Source organism: Botrytis fragariae (genome assembly GCF_013461495.1).
Source record: "Botrytis fragariae strain BVB16 chromosome Unknown tig00000006, whole genome shotgun sequence".
In the NCBI taxonomy this organism is placed as follows: domain Eukaryota; kingdom Fungi; phylum Ascomycota; class Leotiomycetes; order Helotiales; family Sclerotiniaceae; genus Botrytis; species Botrytis fragariae.
Window position 1 is genome coordinate 2,652,924 of NW_023500988.1, and position 24,742 is coordinate 2,677,665.

At 43.3% G+C, this 24,742-nt stretch overlaps 10 protein-coding genes across 10 annotated transcripts; 7 read left to right on the forward strand and 3 right to left on the reverse strand.

Moving 5' to 3' along the window:
* Positions 1-2,096, forward strand: Bfra_001972 (putative alpha-amylase a type-1 2 protein; the record flags this gene model as incomplete). Its single annotated transcript, XM_037332397.1, has 5 exons — positions 1-276; positions 419-577; positions 648-909; positions 1,047-1,864; positions 1,926-2,096. The coding sequence occupies 5 exons, from the start codon at positions 1-3 to the stop codon at positions 2,094-2,096; spliced, it is 1,686 nt and encodes a 561-aa protein (XP_037196551.1).
* Positions 2,097-3,796: 1,700 nt separating this feature from the next.
* On the forward strand, positions 3,797-6,094 carry Bfra_001973 (putative alpha-galactosidase d protein; the record flags this gene model as incomplete). The annotated part of the gene is made up of 5 exons (XM_037332398.1): positions 3,797-3,924; positions 3,982-4,283; positions 4,409-4,465; positions 4,518-5,313; positions 5,377-6,094. 5 exons carry the CDS (start codon positions 3,797-3,799, stop codon positions 6,092-6,094), a joined length of 2,001 nt encoding a protein of 666 aa, XP_037196552.1.
* A 371-nt stretch (positions 6,095-6,465) lies between these two features.
* Bfra_001974 (putative endoglucanase d precursor protein) lies at positions 6,466-8,737 on the reverse strand (the record flags this gene model as incomplete). The annotated part of the gene is made up of 5 exons (XM_037332399.1): positions 6,466-6,516; positions 6,635-8,046; positions 8,108-8,473; positions 8,530-8,598; positions 8,659-8,737. The coding sequence occupies 5 exons, from the start codon at positions 8,735-8,737 to the stop codon at positions 6,466-6,468; spliced, it is 1,977 nt and encodes a 658-aa protein (XP_037196553.1).
* Positions 8,738-12,921: 4,184 nt separating this feature from the next.
* Bfra_001975 (uncharacterized protein) lies at positions 12,922-13,646 on the reverse strand (the record flags this gene model as incomplete). Its single annotated transcript, XM_037332400.1, has 4 exons — positions 12,922-13,090; positions 13,152-13,222; positions 13,275-13,357; positions 13,613-13,646. The coding sequence occupies 4 exons, from the start codon at positions 13,644-13,646 to the stop codon at positions 12,922-12,924; spliced, it is 357 nt and encodes a 118-aa protein (XP_037196554.1).
* A 1,270-nt stretch (positions 13,647-14,916) lies between these two features.
* Bfra_001976 (uncharacterized protein) lies at positions 14,917-15,287 on the forward strand (the record flags this gene model as incomplete). Its single annotated transcript, XM_037332401.1, has 2 exons — positions 14,917-15,072; positions 15,108-15,287. The coding sequence occupies 2 exons, from the start codon at positions 14,917-14,919 to the stop codon at positions 15,285-15,287; spliced, it is 336 nt and encodes a 111-aa protein (XP_037196555.1).
* Positions 15,288-16,380: 1,093 nt separating this feature from the next.
* On the forward strand, positions 16,381-17,042 carry Bfra_001977 (putative antibiotic biosynthesis monooxygenase protein). The gene is made up of 3 exons (XM_037332402.1): positions 16,381-16,511; positions 16,600-16,727; positions 16,817-17,042. The coding sequence occupies exons 1-3, from the start codon at positions 16,455-16,457 to the stop codon at positions 16,959-16,961; spliced, it is 330 nt and encodes a 109-aa protein (XP_037196556.1). The 5' UTR covers positions 16,381-16,454; the 3' UTR covers positions 16,962-17,042.
* Positions 17,043-17,842: 800 nt separating this feature from the next.
* On the forward strand, positions 17,843-19,613 carry Bfra_001978 (putative xaa-pro dipeptidase protein; the record flags this gene model as incomplete). Its single annotated transcript, XM_037332403.1, has 4 exons — positions 17,843-17,965; positions 18,021-18,810; positions 19,007-19,088; positions 19,148-19,613. 4 exons carry the CDS (start codon positions 17,843-17,845, stop codon positions 19,611-19,613), a joined length of 1,461 nt encoding a protein of 486 aa, XP_037196557.1.
* Positions 19,614-20,882: 1,269 nt separating this feature from the next.
* On the forward strand, positions 20,883-21,431 carry Bfra_001979 (putative ethanolamine utilization protein; the record flags this gene model as incomplete). Its single annotated transcript, XM_037332404.1, has 3 exons — positions 20,883-21,210; positions 21,260-21,330; positions 21,382-21,431. The coding sequence occupies 3 exons, from the start codon at positions 20,883-20,885 to the stop codon at positions 21,394-21,396; spliced, it is 414 nt and encodes a 137-aa protein (XP_037196558.1). The 3' UTR covers positions 21,397-21,431.
* A 213-nt stretch (positions 21,432-21,644) lies between these two features.
* Bfra_001980 (uncharacterized protein) lies at positions 21,645-23,105 on the reverse strand (the record flags this gene model as incomplete). Its single annotated transcript, XM_037332405.1, has 2 exons — positions 21,645-22,671; positions 22,726-23,105. 2 exons carry the CDS (start codon positions 23,103-23,105, stop codon positions 21,645-21,647), a joined length of 1,407 nt encoding a protein of 468 aa, XP_037196559.1.
* A 597-nt stretch (positions 23,106-23,702) lies between these two features.
* On the forward strand, positions 23,703-24,161 carry Bfra_001981 (uncharacterized protein; the record flags this gene model as incomplete). The annotated part of the gene is made up of 1 exon (XM_037332406.1): positions 23,703-24,161. One exon carries the CDS (start codon positions 23,703-23,705, stop codon positions 24,159-24,161), a length of 459 nt encoding a protein of 152 aa, XP_037196560.1.
* Positions 24,162-24,742: the final 581 nt, after the last annotated feature.

Below are 24,742 nucleotides of genomic sequence, written 5' to 3' on the forward strand. Positions count from 1 at the left end.
ATGTTGACCACGTCGGAGAGGAAAACTTCGACGGCATTCGTTACTTGGTCAATGTTGTGGGTGGTGTTGTTGGCATCTTTCGTGAAAGATGTTCACGCTGCCACTTCAGACGATTGGAGAAGTCAATCTATATATCAAATTATCACGGATCGATTCGCAAGAACGGATGGCTCGACTACCTATGCGTGTAACAATACAGCACAACTGTATTGCGGTGGGACCTTTCAAGGAATTATCAACCAGCTAGATTACATCCAGGACATGGGATTTACGGCTGTGAGTTTGTCCATCTCAGCTTCTCCTTACGCTCTTCGTATGAACGATCCTTCTCTCTGTCGTGTCTCGTACGACCGTCGCGACGAAAGATAGGAAAATCCAATAGCCTGGACATCGTGAACTGACTTGATGCCAAACACAGATCTGGATCTCACCGGTGGTACAGAATATCAACGAAACAACGAAATATGGGCAAGGCTATCATGGATTCTGGAGTCAAGATATCACTAAGATCAACGAACATTTTGGAACAGCAGATGATCTCAAGCTCTTGTCGTCGACCTTGCACGATCGTGGCATGGTAAGCTGCATTCACATTCGCAACTCAATCATATGGAACATAAGCTCTAATTCAATTGTGCGCACTACAGTATCTGATGATCGATGCGGTTATTAACGACATGGCCTACGCAGGGAAAGGGAGCGCAGTCGATTTTTCTACTCTGGTTCCGTTCAACAAAGAAGAATACTTCCATCCTTTCTGTTATATTAGCGATTATTCAAACGCAACAAACTTTCAAAACTGTTGGCTGGGAGACGATACAGTTTCATTGCCAGATCTGGACACTGAATCTGACTTTGTTAAGCAGACATGGGAAACCTGGGTAACAGAAATGGTCGCCAATTATTCTCGTATGTACTTCTGATCATGAATCTTACCTACCCCTTGCTCTTTCTGGAAGTCTTGGCTGTGGGGAAAATCTGGGGAACATTAATGCACAATACAATCCATTGCAACAAGAGTGGGCTAACATAAACCCAAACTCTAGTTGATGGCCTTCGTATCGATGCCGCCAAACACGTAGACAAACCTTTCTGGCCCGCCTTCCAACAGGCCGCTAACACATTCACTATTGGTGAGGTCTTTGACGAGCTTCCTACCAATGCATGCGAATGGGCTGTCGATGCTCTCTCTTCTGTCCTCAATTATCCTGCCTGGTATTATATCACTTCTATTCTGTCAAATTCGACCAATGGCATGGGAAGTTTAAGCTACCAATTCGATCAAACCCAAAGATACTGTTACGATACTACACTTCTCGGTACTTTTAGTGAGAATCATGATGTTGCTCGTTTTGGATCATACACGAGTGACGTGTCTCAAAGGAAAAATGCCCTCACATTCGACTTTTTTACAGACGGCATTCCTATTGTATATTACGGAGCCGAGCAAGGCCTTGACGGTGAAAACGACCCTCAAAACCGTGGAGCTCTTTGGCTAAATCCAACTGGGTATGATACTACCGCAGTTCTGTATCAACATATTAAAACTATGAATACCGCACGTAATGCCGTCAACAATTACATGATAGCAACCAATTACTCTAATTGGAGTCCTTATTGGGCATACAAAGCCTCGGTCATAAAACAAACAGACGACGTATTGGTGTTTAGGAAAGGGATGGTCCATTCGATCGTCACAGCTATCACCAATGTAGGTACCGAGGGAGCGGCTGTTGGACCTTACTACATCGAAGACACCAATTTCAGCGAAGGAAATCTCCTCATTGAAATCTTGAGTTGTAATAGCACTGTCGCAGGAGTCGGCGGAACGTTCACCCTCACCTTGACAAACGGAGAGCCACAGGTATGTCGGCATAGTTCCAACGCATGTGCGTAATGTTTGTGAGTGCTAATTTTTAAAATAGGTTTGGATACCGGGCTCCCTTTTGGTCAACACCACGCTCTGTCCAACTCCTATGAAGAATGTCAACAAAACACATGCCTCCACCAGCACATCTCTCTCATCTCACACATCACCGTCATTAGGCCCAATCTTTACCGCCTTTTTACTCTCATCGCTGTTCTTCTTCTCTTAATGACCCTTATGTAAAGCATCGGGTTGCGTTTTGGCGTTTGGGATTAAGTTATTGGGGAAAGGAATAATCGCATAATTGCATGATTGCAGGTAGTTTGTCACATTTTAAGATTGGAGGGAGAGTAATTCAGCACGGGATACGGGTAGGAGTAGTTGATTCGTTGATGGGTTATGAATGGTTAAACTTCATGGTGGGCGATTAGAAAGAACATCGACCACACAAGGAGAGATGAGTTATCGGAGAAATTCGAATTGTATACAGACATGGGAGATGAACATGTCGTTACATATTTCTTGTATATATTTTAAAGAGGAGGACTAAATTCAGTACAAAAAGACAAAGAAAGGGGTATGTATAGATGAATCTCAATACAAATGCCACCAATCTTCCAAATTCCCATTACCTTTTGTATTAATGTGTTCTTATCTCGGTATGCCTTCCACTGTAATTAAATATCCAGCTCCTTGTGAGTTTGCAAATCTACAATCCAACTCTCGTTTTATAACTTGAAATGAAGTCTTCTCTTGGTAGCACAAAACTATGGAAATTTCACTTCCACAAACTTCCACAACATCACAAACCTTGGAGCGTACAACCCATAGCCACCAACAAATTATTCCTATGCATTATCACGACCTACTGTGAAAAGAATCTTAGGGTGGCTGATAAGGCTGAGAAAAGCATTCTGTGTGTAATGCAGTATCAGGCTCAGACTACCAGTGGAGATCAAAAGTAAGAGTTTCATCTGTCAGACGCAGGGGAAACAATTCATCTCATGTAAGTCAGACGGATGCAGGGGCATTCTTTCTGGGCGCGCCGCTGTGCCCCTCGCCGCTATACGCATGAATACGAAGCAACAGCGGTTACGAAAAATCGGAATTATCATTCAGGGGCGTGAACCTCGTTGCTTCAACATGAGCCTGAAATCTGTACGAAGATGAGACATGGTATTAATAATATTAAATAGCTGAAGTCATAAGAACCTTAGGTATCCATTGGTAATGCTCATGGCTTTCAGTGGTTGTATTACGGGTGGAGGATTTAGGGCTGGGCCGCGTGGTGGGAGTTACGTCGTAGTGTGGTATGAGAAGGGAAAAAAAAGGGGTTTACGATATTCTAAGGCTAAATGTGATAGAGAAAATATCTACTTATCAAAAGCTTGAGATGAGTGTAGAATATGGAAATTTTCGTGTTCGTTTATTCAATTGTGTTGTACCAAGAAGACTTCTCACGAGAGAGCCATACTGAGTATTAGATACCGGCTGAATGCTTGACATGTTGGGGAAGGATAATTGGTGACGTCCAAAGAACATATCTTTATGATCTTCATCAGAGCCTACACATCTGCCAAGACTATATGTCAGAATAGGAGTGCCGGAGTTCATTGCCTTTTACCAGGTGATTGGAGCGCATCTCGTCATCCAAGTCCCGGTGAGGATGCGGGGTATACTTGTAGAATTTTCCGCATTCTCCATTTTACCCCTCATATTATCCTGCGATATTGGTATTTGATTGATGCAAAAGGTTGAAATGTCTTAGGATGGAGAAATTATAAGTCTAGAGATAGGTTCAATGGTACACTGCAGGCTGCATGTGGGGGACTCTTACGAGAGTCCGAGGTAGATGAATGCTAGAAATATCGTCGACAGACTGCAATCTCCATCTTGGTCTTTTAAAGTTATCGTGATCTGATTTTAAAAATGCGCTCTCTCGATTTTTCTGGGCAGCAATGGCTACTTATCTCTTTGCTTTCTCAATCCATTACTGCGCTTCCACAAAATCTTAAACCCCGAATCAACAATGGCCTAGCTATCACTCCACCTATGGGGTTGGTATCTCCCTTTCTCTCCTACTTTAATTTTCAAGTTTCCTAACCAAAAATTAGTTGGAACTCTTATAATCATTATTCTTGTTCCCCCAATGAAACTATTATCCATAGTAACGCACAAGCTCTCGTTTCTCTTGGTCTCTCTGCTCTCGGCTACCATTATGTGACTGTGGATTGCGGATGGACTTTGCCTGATAGAGCTTCTGATGGAACATTAACTTGGAATCCTGATCTATTTCCAAGTGGATATCCAGCTTTGGGAACTTTCATTCATGGGTTGGGCTTGGGTTTTGGTGTATATTCGGATTCTGGGGTACAAATGTGTATGACTGGAACGCCGGCACAAGTGGGCAGTTTATGTGAGTTTATTACTAATTGTTACGGTTGAGATTGCCAAAAGCATCAGTGGGAATACTGAGCCTTCTATGAATATATCCCCAATTGAAAGGTTCATGTGAGGAAAATGAATGCTGACAACCAAAAGATCACGAACTGACAGATGCACAAACCTTCGCATCGTGGGGAGCAGATCTTCTGAAATGTATACTTCACATCCAAATCAACACAACGAAGTTCCAAGCTAACAATCTCAGATGATAACTGCTATTCCGATGCAGCAACCGGGTTTCCAAACACCAATTATGCACCCTCGACATCTCCATCTCTCAGATATCAGAACATGACCGATGCTTTAGCCACTCTCAGTAAACCCATCCTTTTCCAGATTTGCGATTGGGGTGTTGATTTTCCTTCCACGTGGGCTCCAGCTATGGGAAATACCTGGCGCATCACCAACGACATTATCCCATCCTATCCCACTGTTTCACGAATTTTGAACCAGGCTGTACCACAAACATCTTTCGCCGGTCCTGGGCATTGGCTCGATCTTGATATGTTAGAGGTGGGGAATAAAATCTTCACCACTACTGAGGAACAAACTCATTTTAGTTTGTGGGCGATTCTCAAAAGTCCATTGGTGATCGGAGCCGCATTGAAGGATCCGTTGACGAGTATCAGCTCTGCCTCTTTGGCTATTCTTAGTAACAAAGACGTTATAAGCTATAACCAGGATAGCTTGGGCGTTGCAGCAAGTTTCCGAAGGAGGTGGACAACAGATGGATACGAAGTATGGGCGGGACCATTGAGTGGAAGTCGCACTGTTGTCGCGGTCATCAATCTTCAAAACACCGCGAGGACACTTACTTTGAATCTTCCAGATGTGGGACTGCAAAAGGCAAGTACTGTCAAGAATGTCTGGGCCGGTATCAGTACGACAAATGTTCTGACCTCGTATTCTGCGGCTGTGGGTGCCCATGGAACGATGCTTCTGGAACTCGGGGGAACGACTGCAGCGGGTACATATGCTGCTAATGACGCTACTGTTTCTGGGTACGTCTATTCAACATAATTCCTTGTTCTTTCATTGGTGCTTGACGACTAATTTGATACTAGCTCAAACGTCACATTTTCCAAAATCTACGCCCAAACCTCGAGCTCTAACTACACCGCTACACTACATTTCAACACCACATCCACCTCTTCAACGACCCTTACTGTCGCCTCCAAAACATACACTCTTCCCGCTGGCTCAAATTCTCTCGCCATAGGCTCCCTCTCATTCACAGCATCCAGCACAAACACCCTATCCGTAGTTTCCTCCTCCACTCTCCTCCCATCCTCCCTCACCATCACATCTCCTCCCGCAACATTCTACTCCTCATCCAGCATGAGTATCTCCGGCACCGCCACACACGTAACATGCAGCACCAATTACTGTACACCTAGCGGAACCAAAATCGGCTATTTGACCCCCAGCGGCTCCGCTTCCATTACCGTCAATTCCCCTTCAACATCTACTGCTACTTCTTCTACAAAATACCTCTCTGTCTACTTTTGCAATAACGATATCGCATTCAGTACCTCATGGACTACGGGCACTAATACAAGAAATTTGACGGTTAGCGTTAATGGCGTAGTGACACGCGCAGAATTTCCACTGAGTGGGAAGAGTTCGGAATTATTTGGGACAAAGGGGTGGCAGGATACGGGTATCTTTGGGGTATTGACTAGTGGGTGGAAAGCTGGGAGTAACGTTTTGACATTTAGTAATGCGGCGGGAGGATTGGTGGATTATGCGGTGGATTTGGTGGGGGTGGATGTTTATTGGTGATTTTCTGGCGCCGATGAAATAAAAAGAGGACGGATTGTAGAATCATGTAGTCTCACTGGTATATTTCTTGAAAGTTGCATGTCGATAGCGCAATACATGTAAATAGAGGTCAAGGTGATGGTGATACTAAATGGAAAGGATGAGTTTGGAAATTACTTCTGGTTAAACTTGTCATTCTTTTATCTTTCTTCAATCTTCATTAATTTTTGAAGTTCTGGTAGAAAGTAATATGTGCATTAAATTCATGAATAAACAAAGCTCAATCTATTGGTCGGAACTATATATATGTGCACCAAAGCTTGATGATTCAAGATATTCACACGCCGCAATGTACTCTGCAAATTGCCTCAATCCGTTTAGTCATCCCACGCTTATGTGAATGTAATATTCACGCTGTTCTGTCCTTGGATTCTCGGGAAAAACTATATCGCCATTAGTATTGTATTGGGTTCGGTGTGCTTAAACAAGAAGCGAGATAAATGAAGGGGTAATATAGAAAGGGAATTGAGATATGTCAAACTAATTTTAGAACAAACTTACTTCAAGTGTTAAAACAACCTTCTGAGATGAGCTACTGATAGCAGTCAATCCCGCAACAGGAATCGTGAGTCCAGCACTACTACTCGTCCAAGAGCCCCAGGTCCATCGAGCTTGCTGTAATGGTCCCAAATACACGGTCCAAGCATCACCAGAAACCATGTATGACCCATCTGCATTCAAAGCCTTGATAGCTGCGACTTGTGGTAGTCCCGCATAGTTAATTGGAATTGTGAGGTCTGTGGTAGTTTGTTTGGTGAAGGAAGTTTGTGAGAGGGTTGGAGTAGCCCATTGCACGATTTGTAGTTGAGAGGGTGCGCCAGCAGAGAAAGTCAAAGTCAGGGTGGCTTTGATGCCGGCGGCTGTTGTGGCGGAATAGAGGGTTGCGAGATAAGCCTGAGTGAAGGTTAAAACACCGGCTGAGGACATGCTGTACGAGGTGGTTGCTAGTGTTGTGCCCGTGGAGGTTTTGATAGATGTCAGGGTATTTCCGTTCAAGAGGTAAGGAACAGATTGTGCGACGACAGCATCGCCGACTTTATGGAAGAGATAAGCTGAAGAGTTCCAAGATGTAGCGAGATAATCGGTCGAACTGTCTGCGAGTGAGTTGGAGACTCCTTTAACACCGTTGAAAAGTATAGACATAGAGATAGGATCAAGCCAGGTATTTGTAGTACGATCTAAGAAATCGAGTCCATTGTCCCAGAGTAAATGAGCAAAATTGAAACTCTTGGCGGTTTTCACAAAATAGTCTGTGTACTTCCATCTAGCGGCAGGCTCAACAAATTGAGGTGTAGCTTGCCATTCTCCAATCAATGTCGGGATGCCCGTGAAGTTACCTGCGAATTGCTGGAAGTCTGATGTCAAGGTGGCTTTATCGGCATCAGAGCCCCAGATGGTATCTCCCCAGGCGTCAAAGATCAACATGTAGGGTGAGTAATAATGAAATTGAAGACCCCAAGGTTGACTTGTATAAGTTGTGGGTTTGGTGAACCATTGCTGAGTATAAACTGTATTCATCAAAAGACCTGAAAGGGTGACTACTCTTTGAGGGTTGTAACCTCCAGCCTGGTTGATTGCCGCAAGGAAGAGAGTGTTGAGTTTGTTAAGTTCGTTCGCGTTCTCTTGTGTTGTTCCAGGTGGCTCATTGATAGCTTCAAAGAGCAATTTACTAGATTTGCACTTCATCCTCGTTCCGATTTGAGACCAAAGGGCGGAGAATTTCTCTTCGATCATGGTAAGATTGGCTCCACTAGCAGAGACATCTGCCCAAATCCAAGAATCATGATGGACATTGAGGATGACGTACAATCCAGTAGCAAGGGCTTGATCTACGACGGTTTCAACTCGGTCCATCCAAGTGGTATTGACGGTCCAGCTGGGGGAAGAGGTCACAAAGTGGTATGCCCAAGTTACTATGAATATTGTCAGTACTGTTGAAACCATAGATTAGATGTGACTGGAGTGGATTGTTACCTGGTATTCTGATGCTGTTGAATCCCTCAGCTTTCACCGTTGAAAAGGTAGCAGCAGTGACAGCAGGATTGTTCCAGGACCCTTCATCTGGGATAGCATCCAATGTATTTCCGAGATTCCACCCTGGGTTTAATGCAGCAAATGCGGCGGAAGCAGTGATTGGGGTGAATGCAGCAGTGCATGCCGATTGGACTGTTGAGGTTCCCGTCGAACTGGTTTTCGAGGATGAAGTTGTGGATGTGATTGGCTTAGAGGTTGTAGATGTTGTCGGTACAGAGGTGGCGGATGTGGTACTGGACTTCGTTGTCGTAGTCAAAGTTGTCGGTACTGCAGTGGTAGCAGTACCCGGAATACACTGAGAGTAAACTACAGAAATGAGTATTTCTTCGTCATGTAAAGCTACAACTTGATGGGGTTCTTACACGTATTTTGATATTGACAAACATATCCAGTAACGCAGGTAGTTGCCCCAGTCCAACTACTCCCACCACCTATTTTCAAATCAGTAACTAGGTATCAAGTAATGATAATATATGTTGGTGGAAATTTACATTGAGCATATCCTGCAGCCTGGGAGTATACTAACTCCACTGCCAAGGACAGCACGCTGAAAATTGCAGCAGTTTTCATGGCGTCAACGAGACCTCTATCAAAATAGGGAGATTAGAGACAACTACTTCTAATAGATCAATATCAATGGGACAATATCACCTTAAGTACTTTAGCACATATTGCAATTGCTATTCAAAATAATCTTCATAACAATCCCGTCGGGCCATGGCATTCACTTGAATTGTTAGACTGAGTATGGAATCCGTCCGTAAATTAAAAATCCATTTACTAAAACTTCAGCATATAATCCCCGCACATTCGGCAACAGATCTTCCGCCCCTTCATGGCTCGAAAGAGATATCACGAGGTGAATTAAAGGGTTATTATGTACGGGGCTCCCGGGAGTGAAGTGAAAATATAATTGAAGAAGGTTTAAGACAGATTGCCGAATGTCAGGGGAATCGCTATGATAGGGTGGGTAAAATGATTCTTCAATATAGGATATTTGCCGCCAAGAATACTGCCGATATGTGTCGGCGGCAGCGGCCCGGAATGTGGGGAAATTGGATCCAAGAGATTGTTCTCGTGATACATGAGTGAGATTTAAGGAAGTAAGATGGAAGCATTTTAGGAATAGCCACAGCTTGGTTGTAACAAGCCAGATACGACTGTAGCGGTTCCACTTGAGCCAGGCACATCAGATCTCGCCATTCATTGTACTGAGTTTAAAGTTCAGCGAATGGGAATAAATATTGGAGGGTATATTGTCAATTGTGGATTGGAATAGGTCAATCGTGAAGCAGTCCAACATTTTATATTATTCTGCCCCAATTTGGTTGCGGAAGGTGATATCCTTCGGCTAATTTCAGGCGCACAGATACCATAAATATATACCAAATTAAAAGCCGCCTTCCCACCGAACAACCGGGCTTCTGGCGCAATGGCAACGCGTTTGACTTCGACTTCTGTTAGAAATAACAGTCCTCTCCATCAAAAGATTGCAGGTTCGATCCCTGCGGGGCTCAACAGTTTTTTTTTGCAGGTCGAGAGCCCTGAAGCGTTATTTTGCAGTTGAAATTGTGGGAAATAGTTGAGATTTGAGGAAGTTTGAAGTTTTGGTGTAATAGTCGGCTCCTGAGCGGCCGACTAGTTCCTACAAGAACTTCCAAGAAGGCTTACTTAACCTATATCTTTTGGATGTGGATTCATCTGTAGACTTCGTCAAAGTGAGAAGAGGGAGCGGAGTACATACGGCACAAAGAGATTTGAGTGACTATCTAGCTAGGTGAATCAAAGAAAGTGGAAATAGCTTCAAATCAAATGTTAATACACATTGACAATTAAAGCTACCTATCTTTTCGAAACCTTGATTTGAGCACAGCATACAGAGTCGTTCCCGTAACTTTTAGGTTTTCGAGCCTAATTATATCTTATAAAATCTACGAGAGCTTAAAAAGCACTACACCGGTTAAGAGCGAGCACAGACAGTGTTATGTTTTCCGGTTCCCTCATATAAATTCGTTCAAAACAAGGACTTGAATACAGATGACATTCAAGGTGTTGAAAGGTCAATAAAATAATTACTTGGATTATGGTATATTATGCTAAATCTGGGCTTTTATGTCCAAATGAACACCTACAGAATCCGATCTGCAAGATGTGGGATCATTTGTCAAATTCGGCACGGAACCAAACTACCTAGCCCTAAAACATTTTACGAAAATTGAAACCTCAGCACCGCAATTCTTTCACAGGCCCTGAAGCATATGAGCCCAACCCAGAATAAAATCTATTAATATCACATCAAGATACCTCTCCTTTCAGTCTTCTAAATCATCATCTCTCCCCTAGCATAATTCCTCAACCTCAAATTTTCGAATTTTCGTCCACGTCATGCTATCAACAATACCTCAGATAGGTACATCTTCACTTCCTCGTATCCGCATCCAGAATCGGAGTACATACTCCTATGACAACGGCATTCACCAGTTAGAGACATGAGGGCTCCTAGCGCAAAGGAAACGCGCCTGCCTAACTTCGATTGTGTTTCGGAAGCGTGAGCTACTGTTGGTATGCAGGAGACTCGAGATTCGAGAAACACGAAGGAAGAAGGATATAAGCTTGACCAGAAGGGTGAAAAAACTTCCATTTGGAGTCGGGGGGTGGTTGATTGAGGTATGGTGTATGGATATCATGCCATGGGTTGACAAGTTGTGTGGGTCTGTATGTGTGGGTGCTTTGGAGACGAGTGGACCTGAGGATTTTAGACAAATGGCTCTCCGAGCCTGTCGCTTGTCCATTTGCATCGAAATTTCCATCATCAGCATTGTCCTTTGCCCTCTATTGTCTTTGGATTTCCTTCTCGGTGAGAAATTTTGCAATGACATTTCAATCAACTCGAGAGTCAGCTGCTGTCAAAACAAGGAGCTCCTGTTGGATAACCCTATAGAATTCAACGTAAGATATCACAGCAGCGAAGACAAGGCGTTGAAAATTCTCTGAGGAAATTGTCTGCTCCCAAGAGTGCAGGGAAAACTTGGAGAATTTTTTTTGAGCGTTCAAAAACAAGTCATTCTGTTTCTTTGAAAGAAGGTTACCGATAACAAAGAGTATTCGATACCCAGACAAATGGCCTAAATGGAGTTTGAGGAGGAAGATGAAGTCGTGGTCGTACAGATCGAAGAGTCAAAAGATACCGCAGAGGTTATAGCGCCCGGAGAGACTAAATCTCTTGCAATTTGGACCGCTTCTAATTCACCAAATGGAAAGGAAAAAGCCAAATAGACTCTCAGAACGCTTGCTTTGATTCTACTCATGAGTCCAAACCCTGAATTCAGGGTAATGTAACCAGTGGAAAGGTTTCATCTCCACATGTTGCTACCGGCAGTGATAGAATGGATGTCAAAAGGCATCTTGGAAAAGGGCATTAAGGCTATAGCTATTGATCTGGTCGAGTTTTAGTGAGAGAAGTCTTGTCTCAGGGGCTGCGGCAAACGTCCTTGTACTTTCCATCAGCTCCCTCATCAACCTCGTTCTCGGTCAGTGCTTAGAACGTGATGGGAATAAAAATCTTGAGCTTACCTTCCTTGTAACACCAAATCACACGATTAAAACCCATGCAAACTTTTCTCTGGTTGTCAACTGCCACCTGAGTTGTTCGATCCTGCGAAGAACAATTCGCGAGAAGCTTTCTCAAAAGCTTGAATCGATCTCGAGAGTACTGAACGTATCAAATTTTATACCGGAGATATATCCCCTTGTCGCCTCATCCCCCTTTCCCTCGCTCCCCCTCTCCTCTCCTCTCATCCCCATCTCATCTCCCTTTCTCTTCCTTTCTCTTCCTTCTCCCCTTTCTCCCAACCTTCTCGCACCTATTAACGCCTGCCTTCTCACCACCTTCTTTCATTCTTCTCCCGTTTTTGACTTTTCACTTTCTTCTTTTTTCCCCTTCCGACTTCTTGCCTTTTTTTTCGGGTTTCTTTTCCCTCCTTCCTCTCAAATTATGGTCATCTCACACACCCAAACGATGGCGAACCCTTCACTCAGTCGTTAGACTCTTGACTCATGATCAGGCAACCTTCCTGAAACAATCCATGCGTTTCATTGCAAGTCTAGTTGCATAGCAAAATATATAGTCACTGGCGGTTGGTTGAACAATATCCTGGTAGGTTCTCGTAGGTTGGTGTATGTGAGAGATGAACTGCTCTGATGCGGACTAGTTGTACCCTATCTCGACCAAAAATTTGCACTCGATCCATTTTGATTGATAGAAGTCTACCATCCGGCCCTGACTGTGGGCATGTTTCTTTCGATAGATCTGTTCGGAATGGGCGTCAAGCGTCATATTTAGCAATGATCTCAGCATCGAAAGTTGAGATGCCGAAAGCATGAGTGTGAGAATTTGATCGTCATGATATCAGGTACAGCTCTCGAGCTGGTCTCGTTGGCTCGTTGTTGCTCTTGGGCGAATCGATGAACGTGCTTTTATATCAACCATCTGCTCGGTTTTGTGGTCGTGCAAACAGTTAAGAGAAGCGGAGCTGGGACCATTGAATCGGTCACACAAGGTGTCGTTTTTCAAGGTAACGCAGCTTGGTTTAGAAAGCATAGTGGGACCATAGTATCGTGAAAGCCGATCTCACACATTTTCGTTACAAAGAGCAAAATCATTTCCATTTCATATTGAGCAAGTGCAACTATTTGAGTAACGTATCAAGTGTAAAAACGGGGTGCATAGCAATTACACACATCAAAAATCACCCTCAAACCGTTGCAGATTTCATGACCGCATCCTCACTTCGAATCTCTTCCCATACCAACTTGAAGTCACTGACGGCGTTCTGATACGCAGCAATCGCTCTTGCTTGTGCTCTCACGGCTTCCTGAAACGTCTTCCACGCGACTAATTCTGCGTTTCTGCTGTTCAAAAAACTATGTAAAACATTAAAATTCTGAACCACGTGTCAACTTTCGAGAGAAAAGGACAACTTACTTGACTTTGACAGCGGGGAGGATTGTGGGTGATGCGAGCTTATCGCTAACCTCTCGAGGAATAATAACTCTCTATATATGGTTAGTAACGATACATGAATTGAAGTGAAGGGTGTCAACTTACTCGGGGCAATTGTCTCTCACGGTCTGATCGATTGCGATGGTTGAAGTTCTTGGTGCGGGTCATTTTCGATGAGGGTTTGGAAACTTTGGAAAGATTGTTAGCAGTTGTTGCATATTGCAGTATAAAATATGGGATGCAATCACAGAATGTCAGCATATAAACCTTAAGGTGGATGTGTCAATTGATGGATGATCTTAATGAAGCCAGTTGAGTTGATTGATGCATTCGAAGGAAGAATGGTAATACTTACAAAAACTCTTATTTTCCCGGAGTGGTATTGAAGGGAAAGAAAAGAAGAAGAAGGAGAAGGACTCGAGAAGAGGAATTGTAAATATTACCTAGGCATGGTGGGACTTCGCTATGAATGAGCATTTTGAAGGAGGAAGAAGCCAGGACATCAGGTGGTTCTCACTATGTATGAATATATTGGTGGTGATGGTAGTTGTGCTTGACCAATTTAGCAGCCACAAAGAGGAGCTAGGCATCACCATCGCTTCACCTTCATATTTTCAGCATTTTCTAGTCGTAATTACACGACGAAACCAAGTTAGAACTGGTTACCCAAAAAGGGAACCCAGAGCCAAAAATACGAGTGATTATTTTGAACTCAAAAGAGAACAAGACAAGTGACACTACCATTGAGGTGTAAAAGCTCCATGAAAGATTTCTTATTACCTGCGCATTTGTCTTTCTCAGTATCTCCCGCACAAGATGGATCGAATAACAGGAGAGGCAAACATAGACGCAAAGAACAACGTGAGAGAGAACGCCACTGAGCGTGTTGACGTAAGGCAAAATTCTCCAGGTAAGAAACCCATCGAGAATGACCAATCGATTTCTTGGGATTGAAATGGCTACCACACAGGGAATCCGAGAGTCCGGAGTGCAGTCCAAGAATATAAGGTTTTGAATGTCTAAAAGAAATTAGAAATCTGAAAATAGTTCAATACTCCAATCAAATTCAATATCTCCAATCATTTGAATGTTCTAATTGGTTTGGAGATTTGATAATCTTTGTTGTTGGACTGCAGTCCGGACTATTGGTCACTCTGCGATCACAGGACAATGACAAGTTGTTAGGACTTTCCTTTGCAGTAAGGCCAAATGTGCTTGAGCAACTTCATCCTAAAAGACGATATGTTCGATAGATATGGCAGGCTTTCCATGACACTGTCAGCCAATGGATGATCGAATATCAGTATCTTAAGGATAGGCACCTTATTTCGATCATAATCATCATCCACGTCACCAACAATAAATACTGTTGCCTCAACTTCGTTTGGAAAGCTCCAAATTTGATTCACGAAGAACCTATTCCAGCTGGTTCTAGCAATATTTTTATTATTATAAAAAACGATATTATGTAAGATGACACAACTAGCAGTGTGCCCTTCACGAGCCATGCCGATGCTGAAATCGAGATAGTCGGTACACTTCAACCAAATCCAATCTCGCGCTCCCTACCCGAAGGTTCTACTGTTACAGTCCGACTCGACATGACGCTTCGGAAGTCTGACTCTCCATTGTCGTTCGATAAGAAAAGCAGCTTCATCGCCCAGAACCAGACACTATCGAGCGGATTCCACATTTACCATACGGACGACGGAAGAGGTAGCCCCCCCCAATACATATTCAAGCCTCGATGGTTGAGGTCAATGTAGACGAAGATCTGATGACCCTCTATCCCGACCTCACTGTTTCCGTCGATGTCACAACCAAAGTCTACACTAAGAAAGCTTATGACAGTCAAATGCAACAATATTTCTTCCGCGGTAGGTTGCCTACCATGGAATCGAGGGTAAGCATGAAATATGTCTTGGTGCTGGACGTCAGTCAATGGTGTGGTTGTATTGGGGTACCAAGGAAGATATTATCGAGAAATACGTGAAGAACAATGGCCATGCTGGTCACACTGGAAAATGCAGTAGAAGTTTCCGCAGCTGCGGCTATGGAATGTCCCACCAGCCAGTGCTTCGTCTGGTCAGACCTATTGCATTTTCCGTGGTGGAATAATCAGTTGTGAGAGTTTGAATCGACTAAAAAGAGTAAGAACTTGAGCTCAAGTTGGACCGTAAAGAACTACGTAGAGCACTAACAACATATGTGTGCAGAGAGCTTGATTAAAATAGTCAAAGGCTGCGTGCTTGAGATATTCGTGCACCTCAATCTATTATGTTTATTGATCACCCTCTTTGCAATATTTGATAGTATTTAAGACAATCATTGTACTTGGTCAAAGTTGAATAGATTAAGCCATGATTCACTATGCATGCTATGTTATTTGTATTTTCATATAAATTGTTATCATTATAAGTCTCTGTGACATAGGTATCTTTAATGGCCTTGAGTCACCAGTGAGTGTATGGACTAATAGGACATTACCAAAATGGACTTGTGAATATCTCTTGATACGTCAAATTGTATATCTTAGGAATTGTTGTAATCATTTATTAAAGATAGAACAATCAGAATATGAATTCTAATATCAAATAATTGAAGAATGAATTTGTTAAAGATTTTGAAAATCGGGAGGTGTCCCCTCAATCCATGTACCCACTGATGAGTGAGGTAAGGTTAACAAGTCGGCCATTTGAAAAACCGACCGACTATTACTGCTTTTTACGCTCATACATGAAGCTGAAATCCATCATCCAATCTTCGAGCGTGTTGAACCCCACAACTTCCTTCCGAGCATAAGTGCTTGAGAACAAGTCAGTCATCAAACACTATTCGAGTACCTTAACACGAAAATCATGCTATGGCTGTGCTGTCAACAAATGGGAAGCTGTGGTTGTATAAGGGTTGAATCGAAACAAAGGCAACCCATGAAGTTTCCGCTATGATATCTTGAGTTGTGGGGAATGTGCTCATGCAATGACCCGTGCCACGTCTGTTCCACCACCTCCTCGGACTCTCAAGCAATTGTTGAATTCGGACAGCTTTCGAGAATGCATAATCCGAGGCTATTTTTACTAACAAGTTGTCAATGCATTAGTATCACAGGTACGACATCGAGAGATGTCTAATGTGGAGATCTTCGCCGCCTCGAATTATATAAAGGACAAGAAAGCCAACCTTATTGCTCTACAACATACAATCACTACAAGACGAATCTCATCAAACCATTCAACCACCTCAGCATTTTACAACTTACAATCCAAATCTCTCGTAACCGCAATCATGAGCCCTGTTTCCCGAGTCGTCACCTTCACACCCAAGCCGGAGAAGATCGAGGAAGTAAGTTCATTCTTTCCATAGAATCCCAAATCATCCTCTTACCGTCTTCGAATACCTTTTTACATTCTCTGACGCAACACTTTAACAGGCTCTCGCCGAATGTGCTAAGTTCGCCAAAGTTGTTGAAGATGCCGAGCCAGGCTGTCTTATGTACAAAGTATCGAAGACCAAGCCTTTGACAGGTGATGGCCCAGAGCAAGTTGTCATGGCTATGATGTAAGTAACTTGCCCGTCACCCATTCCCCATTCCCCTTTCCTCTTTCCTTTCATATATTCCGGATCTATGAGCTGACTAGATCTTACAGATTCAAAGATGAGGCAGCTTTCAACGCTCATGAGGAGAGTGCTCATGTCCAATCATACAAGACTAATAGCAAGGCAGCCGAGTTTTTGATGGCACCACCAGATGTTAGAGTCGTCACTCCTGCTGGAGGATTCAGCAGAACTTAATTCGAGGGGGTTGAATGAGGGTTTCAACTCTTTATCTGTATTGCATTGTTTAGATATCCAATGAAGCGCATGTTGACAGCATCCATTTTGATATTTCAGTGAACGGATATTCTCCAAGTGTTTTTCTATGTGAACCACCGACTCATTAGTTGTCAATTCAATCATGCCATGAAGCTCAACGACGACAAGAGATCCTGACTAATAAGAATGTGTGGCCATTTTTGTTCCTACCCCCATAATATGAATGATCTGAACATGGCTTCGATACCTAAAGGTAGGTAAACAACTACCTACTTTCATCGGGACATGCATCATTAGTTCACTTCAGGTGTCCAATGATGCAGGAGTGCTTTATTGGAAGAGCAAGTTGATATGTGTCAACAACAGCTTGGAGGAAGGGCCTGAATCCAAGATAGTTACACCGGGTAACAGTCATAAACATGAAAGTTTAGTTTTTAGGGTATCAATGGCTACACTTCTCCAATAACATACAAACAGATTTCAAACTAAGAGTGTCTGATAGTCCGAACTGCAGTCCAACAATCAAAAACTCTAAAACATACAATCCCTTCTAAACATTGAAATCATTTTAGATATTGAAATATATTTGATTGTTGAATTGATTTGAGATACTATATTCATGAGATTAGTAACAGCATCTTCAGAATCTATCTCTACTATTCGAAAAGCTGTTATGACTTCAGATTTATAGAGAAAGCCTTGGAGAAGTCTTTAGCTATCAGGGTGGAATTAGCATTTAACTCCATACACACCTAGGTGATACCCCGCCCCCGCTATGTCAAGAACATTCCTTATCAGCACCGTGCCATGATGTTCATCTCATGAATTAAATACACAACATTGAAGTATCTCATCATAAAATGGAAAAGCGTCAGTCTTTTAAGTTCCCAGAGAATTGGCTTCAGTTCTCCAAGCGACACGTTATTGCCTTTACTGCATTCGTTATCCTTATCTTCGTCGTACAACTTCTACCAAATTTCGTGGTAAGCGTCCGCCACAGCCTCAAAGATAGATTCAATATTAACTAACAGCAAATAGTCTTGGCCACCATTGATTATCGGAGAGATTAGTCTGCCCAGATATGAAAAATTTCGGAGATGCTCTGTAAATACATTTCTTGAGACCGGTTTGCCATGGCTAGAAACTGCGTCACCTATTGCACTCTCAGAATTCGTCCAGCGGAGGGATAATCTAGCTGTCGCTCTTGAGAGTGATGGAATAGATGCATTTATCGTTGAGCCAGGATATACATTTCAATATTATGCTAACGTTAGTCAAAAAGCCTGGGAAGTTTGGGAGCCTGAAGAGCGACCATTTCTCATGATCATTACACCTCATTTTGATACAAGTTTGAGGAGAGTTGTTGCAAAGACATCATTTCTGGCACCACATTTTGAGGAAGGGAGGGTAAGAATGCTCGGTATGCCTTTCGAAGAGGAGCTGTACATCGTTACTTGGGAGGAACACTGGGATCCTTATTTGACGCTTTTGAAAGATTGGCATACTGTCGTCGGTAAGAAAGATGTAGGGTCTACTCAAGTGCCAAAGGTGATGGTCGACGAAGAAATGAGAGACTTCATCCAGAGAGGCCTTGGCGAAAATGGCTTCGAAGTGGTGGGACTTGCTGGCAGTGTGAAACGAGTGAAGCAAACAAAAACAGTTGGTGAAGTAAATATCCTCAGGGCTGTCAATACAGGAACTGTTGAAGCATTGCGAGCTATGAGGAAGTGTATGGTGCCGGGTTTGACTGAAAATGAGGTCATGTTTGGACTTGACAGTACAATGCGAGCTGGTGGAATGGATCCATTCTTTGATATCGTACTTTTTGGTAAGCCAATAATTGATTCTCTCAAGTTCTTTCGCACAATGGTCTTCGAGTATTTCCTATCTTAAACCTACCTTCCCTCCATGTAAAACTGGCTTGTGACGCACATCAGTTTTGTGTTAACCAATTATCTCACACTTCTCATTTGGGCGGAAGGGAGTATAAAACATAACGGAGAATAGTATTGATCTTCTAATAGATGAGAATGCTGCAATGCCACATGGTGGACCAAATGGAAGTAAAGTTCTGGAAGAAGAGACCCTCGTGTTAATTGATGTTGGGTGAGCTCTAAGCACTTCACTTCCTGAGTGTATCTAAAGCTGATGTGATATCTCAAAAGTTCACATCTATATGGATATTCTTCAGACATTTGCCGAACATTCTTTCCACCTTTCTTTTCGAAACCGAAAGATCTTTCGCTACTTTCACCAATTGCCCAGCACAAAATTACAATTTGGGACGTAGTATTCGAAGCACAAACCAAAGCACTAGATGCATTGAAACCGAATTCATCATGCGCTTCTGTAGATATAGCGGCTCGAAATGTTATCGCTGATGCCGGCTACGAGAAAGCATTTACACATCGCGTTGGTCATGGAATTGGTATCAAGGCGCATGAGAGTCCTTATTTGAACAAGGGCAATGTGGGAGAACTCCTAAATGTAGGCATGGCGTTCACATTAGAGCCTGGAATATACCTAGAAGAGAAGTTTGGCGTGAGGCATGAAGATGTTTTTGTCGTGAGAGAGAATGGTGAAGCAGATATTCTTACGGGTTCCAGGGCGAAAGACCCATGGGATCCATGATGCAGTGCGGATGGTATTGTAATTGAAACATGAGCCTTTATCCGAAGCCCGAAGTAGGTATGTTGCAGCAATACACTACAGGGTCAATACCGACCAAACCAATCAGTAGCTTAACGTTTATAATGATCAACCAATGAAAACTATTCCATGTGACAATTCAAGTTTTGTTGCACGTCGTAGGGCGAGAGGGCGAGAGGGCGAAGAAAAGGGCGAAGGGCGCGAAAGCCCGAGGCGTCAGGGGGTAAAAGGGCGAGGGCCGACAACATTTTAGCAATTTCATTGGCGAGCTAGATTGCTGGAGGGGAAAAGAGAAATCTGTATAATTCTCATAATTATCCCATCTACTTCGTTTGTATTGATATTGAAGGGCTTGAGTGGCATTCTGGTGTAAAAAGTTTCCTGCGTTTGGAATTAGAAATCGGGTTGACAAAAAAGCACCAAACCAAAAATTATGGGGCGCGACTAATAAGCTTCATTTTAACTACATTCAGGCAAAATTTCCATCGCTTCCTTATCTCAAGATCAACGACGACCCCTTCATTCAACATTCGCCATTTTCGCTGCATGAGAGTCCATCAGTTACGGGAGCTAAAAACAATCAGCCGGTTAAGCTCTTAAGGTTTCTGACACAAAGATACCGACGATGCACGTTCCATCTACAGATAGTCATATTCCCAAGCAATCTCCAGAGCGATAGCTAAGACATGTCGATACCTATCAAAAATACAATCTGAATTCGAATCCGAAATCCGCCCGTATGGCTTTCTTGTTGTGCCGGAGCTGCTCCAAGTGTACCCCTCCTTAGATCTCAGAAAGGCATATTATACCCCGCGCATTTCCTATTTCAGCAATACAGTCCATGGAATACATTGAGAATACCTCATATGGCAAATGTTCTTGCTACAGTGGGATGGCTCAACAACTTGGTGGTTTTGCATCATCGGGAGCTAATAGTTAGAGATGGATATATAAGATGAAGGCATCATGGACGAAGAAAGCGAATCTTTCCAGCTCGACACACACTCTTCTTATCATCTGCAGGAACACAATACACACCTTACGATAACTTCATATACACGAATCAACTCTCTTCAAGAACTTTGCAAGTTACTGTGAGAAGATAAGAACTAAAGGTATGAATACGGCCATGATCATTTTCAATATTCCCATTTTCTCAATCACCACATATCACCTCTATCACATCTATCACATCTTACTATATCATCTACGCTTCTTCTTCGTCGATCTATATATTTATCAAGACTAACAATGGGTTCTATAATCAGTAAAGCTAAATCATCCAAGTCCTCATCCAAAACTGAAAAGATGTCTTCTCTCCCATTTACATACCACGCCAATGCTCAAACCGAGTTCAAGCCTCCTCTCATTGCCAACGAGAACGCCTTCCTCGGTGATGTATCGGTATCTACCGACGAAGCTGCACCACTATCAGCTGGCTTCTACAGATTAGAAAAGGGCACACCATTGATCTATGAATATACATACCATGAGATGAAGATTATCGTTGATGGAGAGTTTGATATTAGCGACGAGACTGGACAGAAGGTTCATGCCACCAAGGGCGATGTTTTCTACTGTAAGTTGACCAGAAATACTTTGAAAGTTTATAGTCTAACTTGAATTAGTTCCAAAGGGAAGCAAGATCACTTTCACTACAGAAACTTTTGGGTTGGGATTCTTTGTTGGACAGAGAAAGGTATGCTTCAATAAAGCTTCACGTACTTGAATAGGACTAACTATTTGACAGACTGGAACCGCATAAGAGTGGAATATCAGTTAAATGGAATTGGATAATGGGATAATGAATTATGGAGTCTATCTGCTGTTTGTAAATACAACTAGCAATGTCATGAGTTATGATGCACTACTTGACGATCTCATCTGATACTACTTGTCCTTGATATATGATTTTCTGGCTAGTGCCGCAGATTATAAAAGCCTATCACTTTCTGGATTGTTTTATTGGTCGTATTTTCATTAATTAAGTACTATGGCATTAATCATATCTCATCATATGTACGATTGTCCATCGAGTTCAAACACCTGCGTCATGCTGTCACCTCTTCGACCATTCCTCACAAATACACCACCATCCAATTCCTTAATACTTATTCTCTCTCTCCCCCACACCATATCCCCTTCCATCTCCCTCGCGCTTCTTCTGCCACTTCGTCTCCAACCCACCACAGGCGTAGCAGCTAATTCCCTGACACTCACTCTTCCTGTTCTTCCAGCAACTGCCCCTGCAATATCTAATTCTCTCAACTCTTCGTGATCATCATACATTTCATGAATTCCATCAGTTTTTGCAAACGGCTCCATCACTTCGGGAAGATTACTGAAGAAGAAGTTTGTAGGACTCTCAGCTGTTGGGGTAGTAGATTTGCTCTTTTGCGCTCGTCGATATTTTCCTATCCAGATGAGAGTGAAGATTAGGAGGAGGAGAAAGACGATAACTCCAAGTACGATGCCGATTAGTGCTTTGGGATCATACTTGGGAGGATTCTCGGGAGCTGGGGCGGTAGAATCGGAGGGGCTGGGGGATGAGACTCCGCTGGCGGTGGTGGTAATTGATACTGTAACTCCTACGGTATTTGTTTGACCGAAAAATGAGGTGACGAGGGAGCCGGAAACGGTGAAGATGGATTCTCTTGGGGACGGTTCGCTTGAGGATGTAGCATCTGATGATCGAGATACGATGACACCAGAAGAGACCGAGTTCGGAACAGACTTTGAAATCGAGTTCGAACCCGAATCAGAGGCTGATGCTTTGCTAGCAGTGTTTGTGGCCGAACCTGATGCGGATGGGGTGGCAGACTCTTGATTTGATTGCACGTTCGATTGGCTTACTGTTGTTGCAGCCGACGAGCTTTGTTCAGAAGTCGACGCTGGTATTGGAGCAGTTGTTGTTGCCTCAAGTAGAAATACGGGTGGGCTCGCGTTCGCTCGGGATGCACAAGTCATATGTGTATAAGTTTGATCTGCGCCGACGAGGAGGAGACTTGAGACACAAAAGCTAGCGCTTTTCTGTTTTGCACTAAAGATTCTGTTAGAGACTGCATTGCAATATATCTAGCGCTGCTGAACATACCAACTCAGTGTGTTTACATCGGTTCCTGTTAGCCCGCATCCTGTTGAACAGGGACCAGCGTCGATGCAATAACCACCAAATCCACAATCTGTGAGGGTTAACCCAGTTCTGCATAGGCCCCATAGCGTAGCAGTTGAATCAAAGGTACACTCCGAGCCGCTGTTCGCAACTAGTGGCTGATTTGCGTTCCCATTCAGAAAACCACAAGTGGATGTAGCGAATGCTGTCGTCTGTCGAGCTTGTAAACTGAGAACTGTAGGGGAGCCAGTTGAGATGATTGTTCGAGGAGTAATAATATGTGCGGCATCTGAACCCATACAAATGAAGAAAAGTAGGAAATATAAATCCATCTTCAAATGACAAATTACATACACTACCATGCTATGTCGTCCATTTCGACCAGCGAAAATTACGGAAAGTCCAAGCCGAAATCGAACTTGTTGCAACGAGGGAACCCTCATAATATGATAATTACCATTTACGACAACGGCGGCTATTACTACCACATTAAAGAACAAAAAACTCGCCCACAGTTCTGTAACGCAAGTGGCGTTTTCTATAGGGCTAGAGGTATTATTGTGGTACCGGTTAGCTGGGTGCTTGGCTAAAATAGTCACCAACCGCCCAACAGTTGGTACTAATTATGCAGGTCCAAAACTACAAGTCACTACCTTCAAACGATACTTTGGAACTGAAGCTGGAGAGCCTCTAGTTATTGGAATTATCTCAAGTTGTCGATCTACCCTTGAATCTACTGAATAAGAAATTCGAGGCCCTGCAGTTTATCACAATATTCTACATCTTATCAACATCACTTTCTTGATGATCGCTCATCATGCGAGGTCAATATCCTGAATCAGCTAGAGAGCAGAAAATCAGCTGTTCTCTCAATAAATTCCTGAAAAAGCAGCAGAACTTGTTTTCCTCACTATGTTCGGGCCCCGAAGCTCACTGGCACGCCTATCAAATTGACCACCATGTACCTCAAAGATTTCGCCTCTGGCTGTTGTGCCTGGCAATTCGCTGGCTGGCTCATGTTTTACGACTCTCGGGGTAGACGTGTAACGTCTCTTCAAAATGACGAGCACGATGGTTGTAAGAAGAATGAGACTGAGACCCCGAGAGCCCCGCCAATGATAGCACCTACCGGCGAACTGTTTGATGGGTATTCTGTACTGACTGGAACTATACCGGTGTTGAATGTGGCTGCTGGATCGTCGGTTATGGTCGATGATATGATAGCAGGTGTGGAAGTTGGCACTTTAGGATTCGTGGCGAATGACGAAGAAGACACAGTTACTGTTCTTTCCAGAGTTGATATGCTTACCGCCGCTCGTGACGAGGAAGATATAGTTGCTGGCATGGGAGAAGTTATGGTGGGAACCGCAAACCAAACAGCTGAGCCTGGAGCATTTGCACACGTAATATGTGTATAGGTCTGGTAATCAGACACCAGAAATTCCGAAAAGCAGTAAGGCTGGCTAGTTGAAAATTCAGTATCATCCGATAGCTAGTGCAAGAGCAATACATACCAAGTCGTGGAAATTAATCCGGAAACCCCGCAACCAGCAGAGCATGCTCCTTTATCAAAACAGTACCCGTATAGTCCACAGTCAGCAACAGTGACAGCGTCTGAGCAGAAGCCCCACAAACTGTTATGAGCGTCTTTGCCGCAAAAATATCCAGGTGCTGCGGATCGAGGAAACATTGCGTTTCCGTTTGCATACCCACATGTCTCCCCAGAAGTGGTTGCTTGACGTTTCTCCCATATAATTGGCACTTTGGGTGTAGTAGTCGAAACAGGTGATGGTAATACGACTAGTGAAGCATTGATACCATCAGTCAGAGCCCAAAAAACCAATGAAATCATTTTTGTCTATTGACCGCCAGGGAGTGCAATCAAAGCCCAGAACTTAAGATACCCAACGACAGAAAAAAGAAGGATAGGGATAAGCCCTGATTCTGCAGCCATGAAGCGAGAATGTTCTCATTCATGCGGGAGCCCGTTGATGTTACA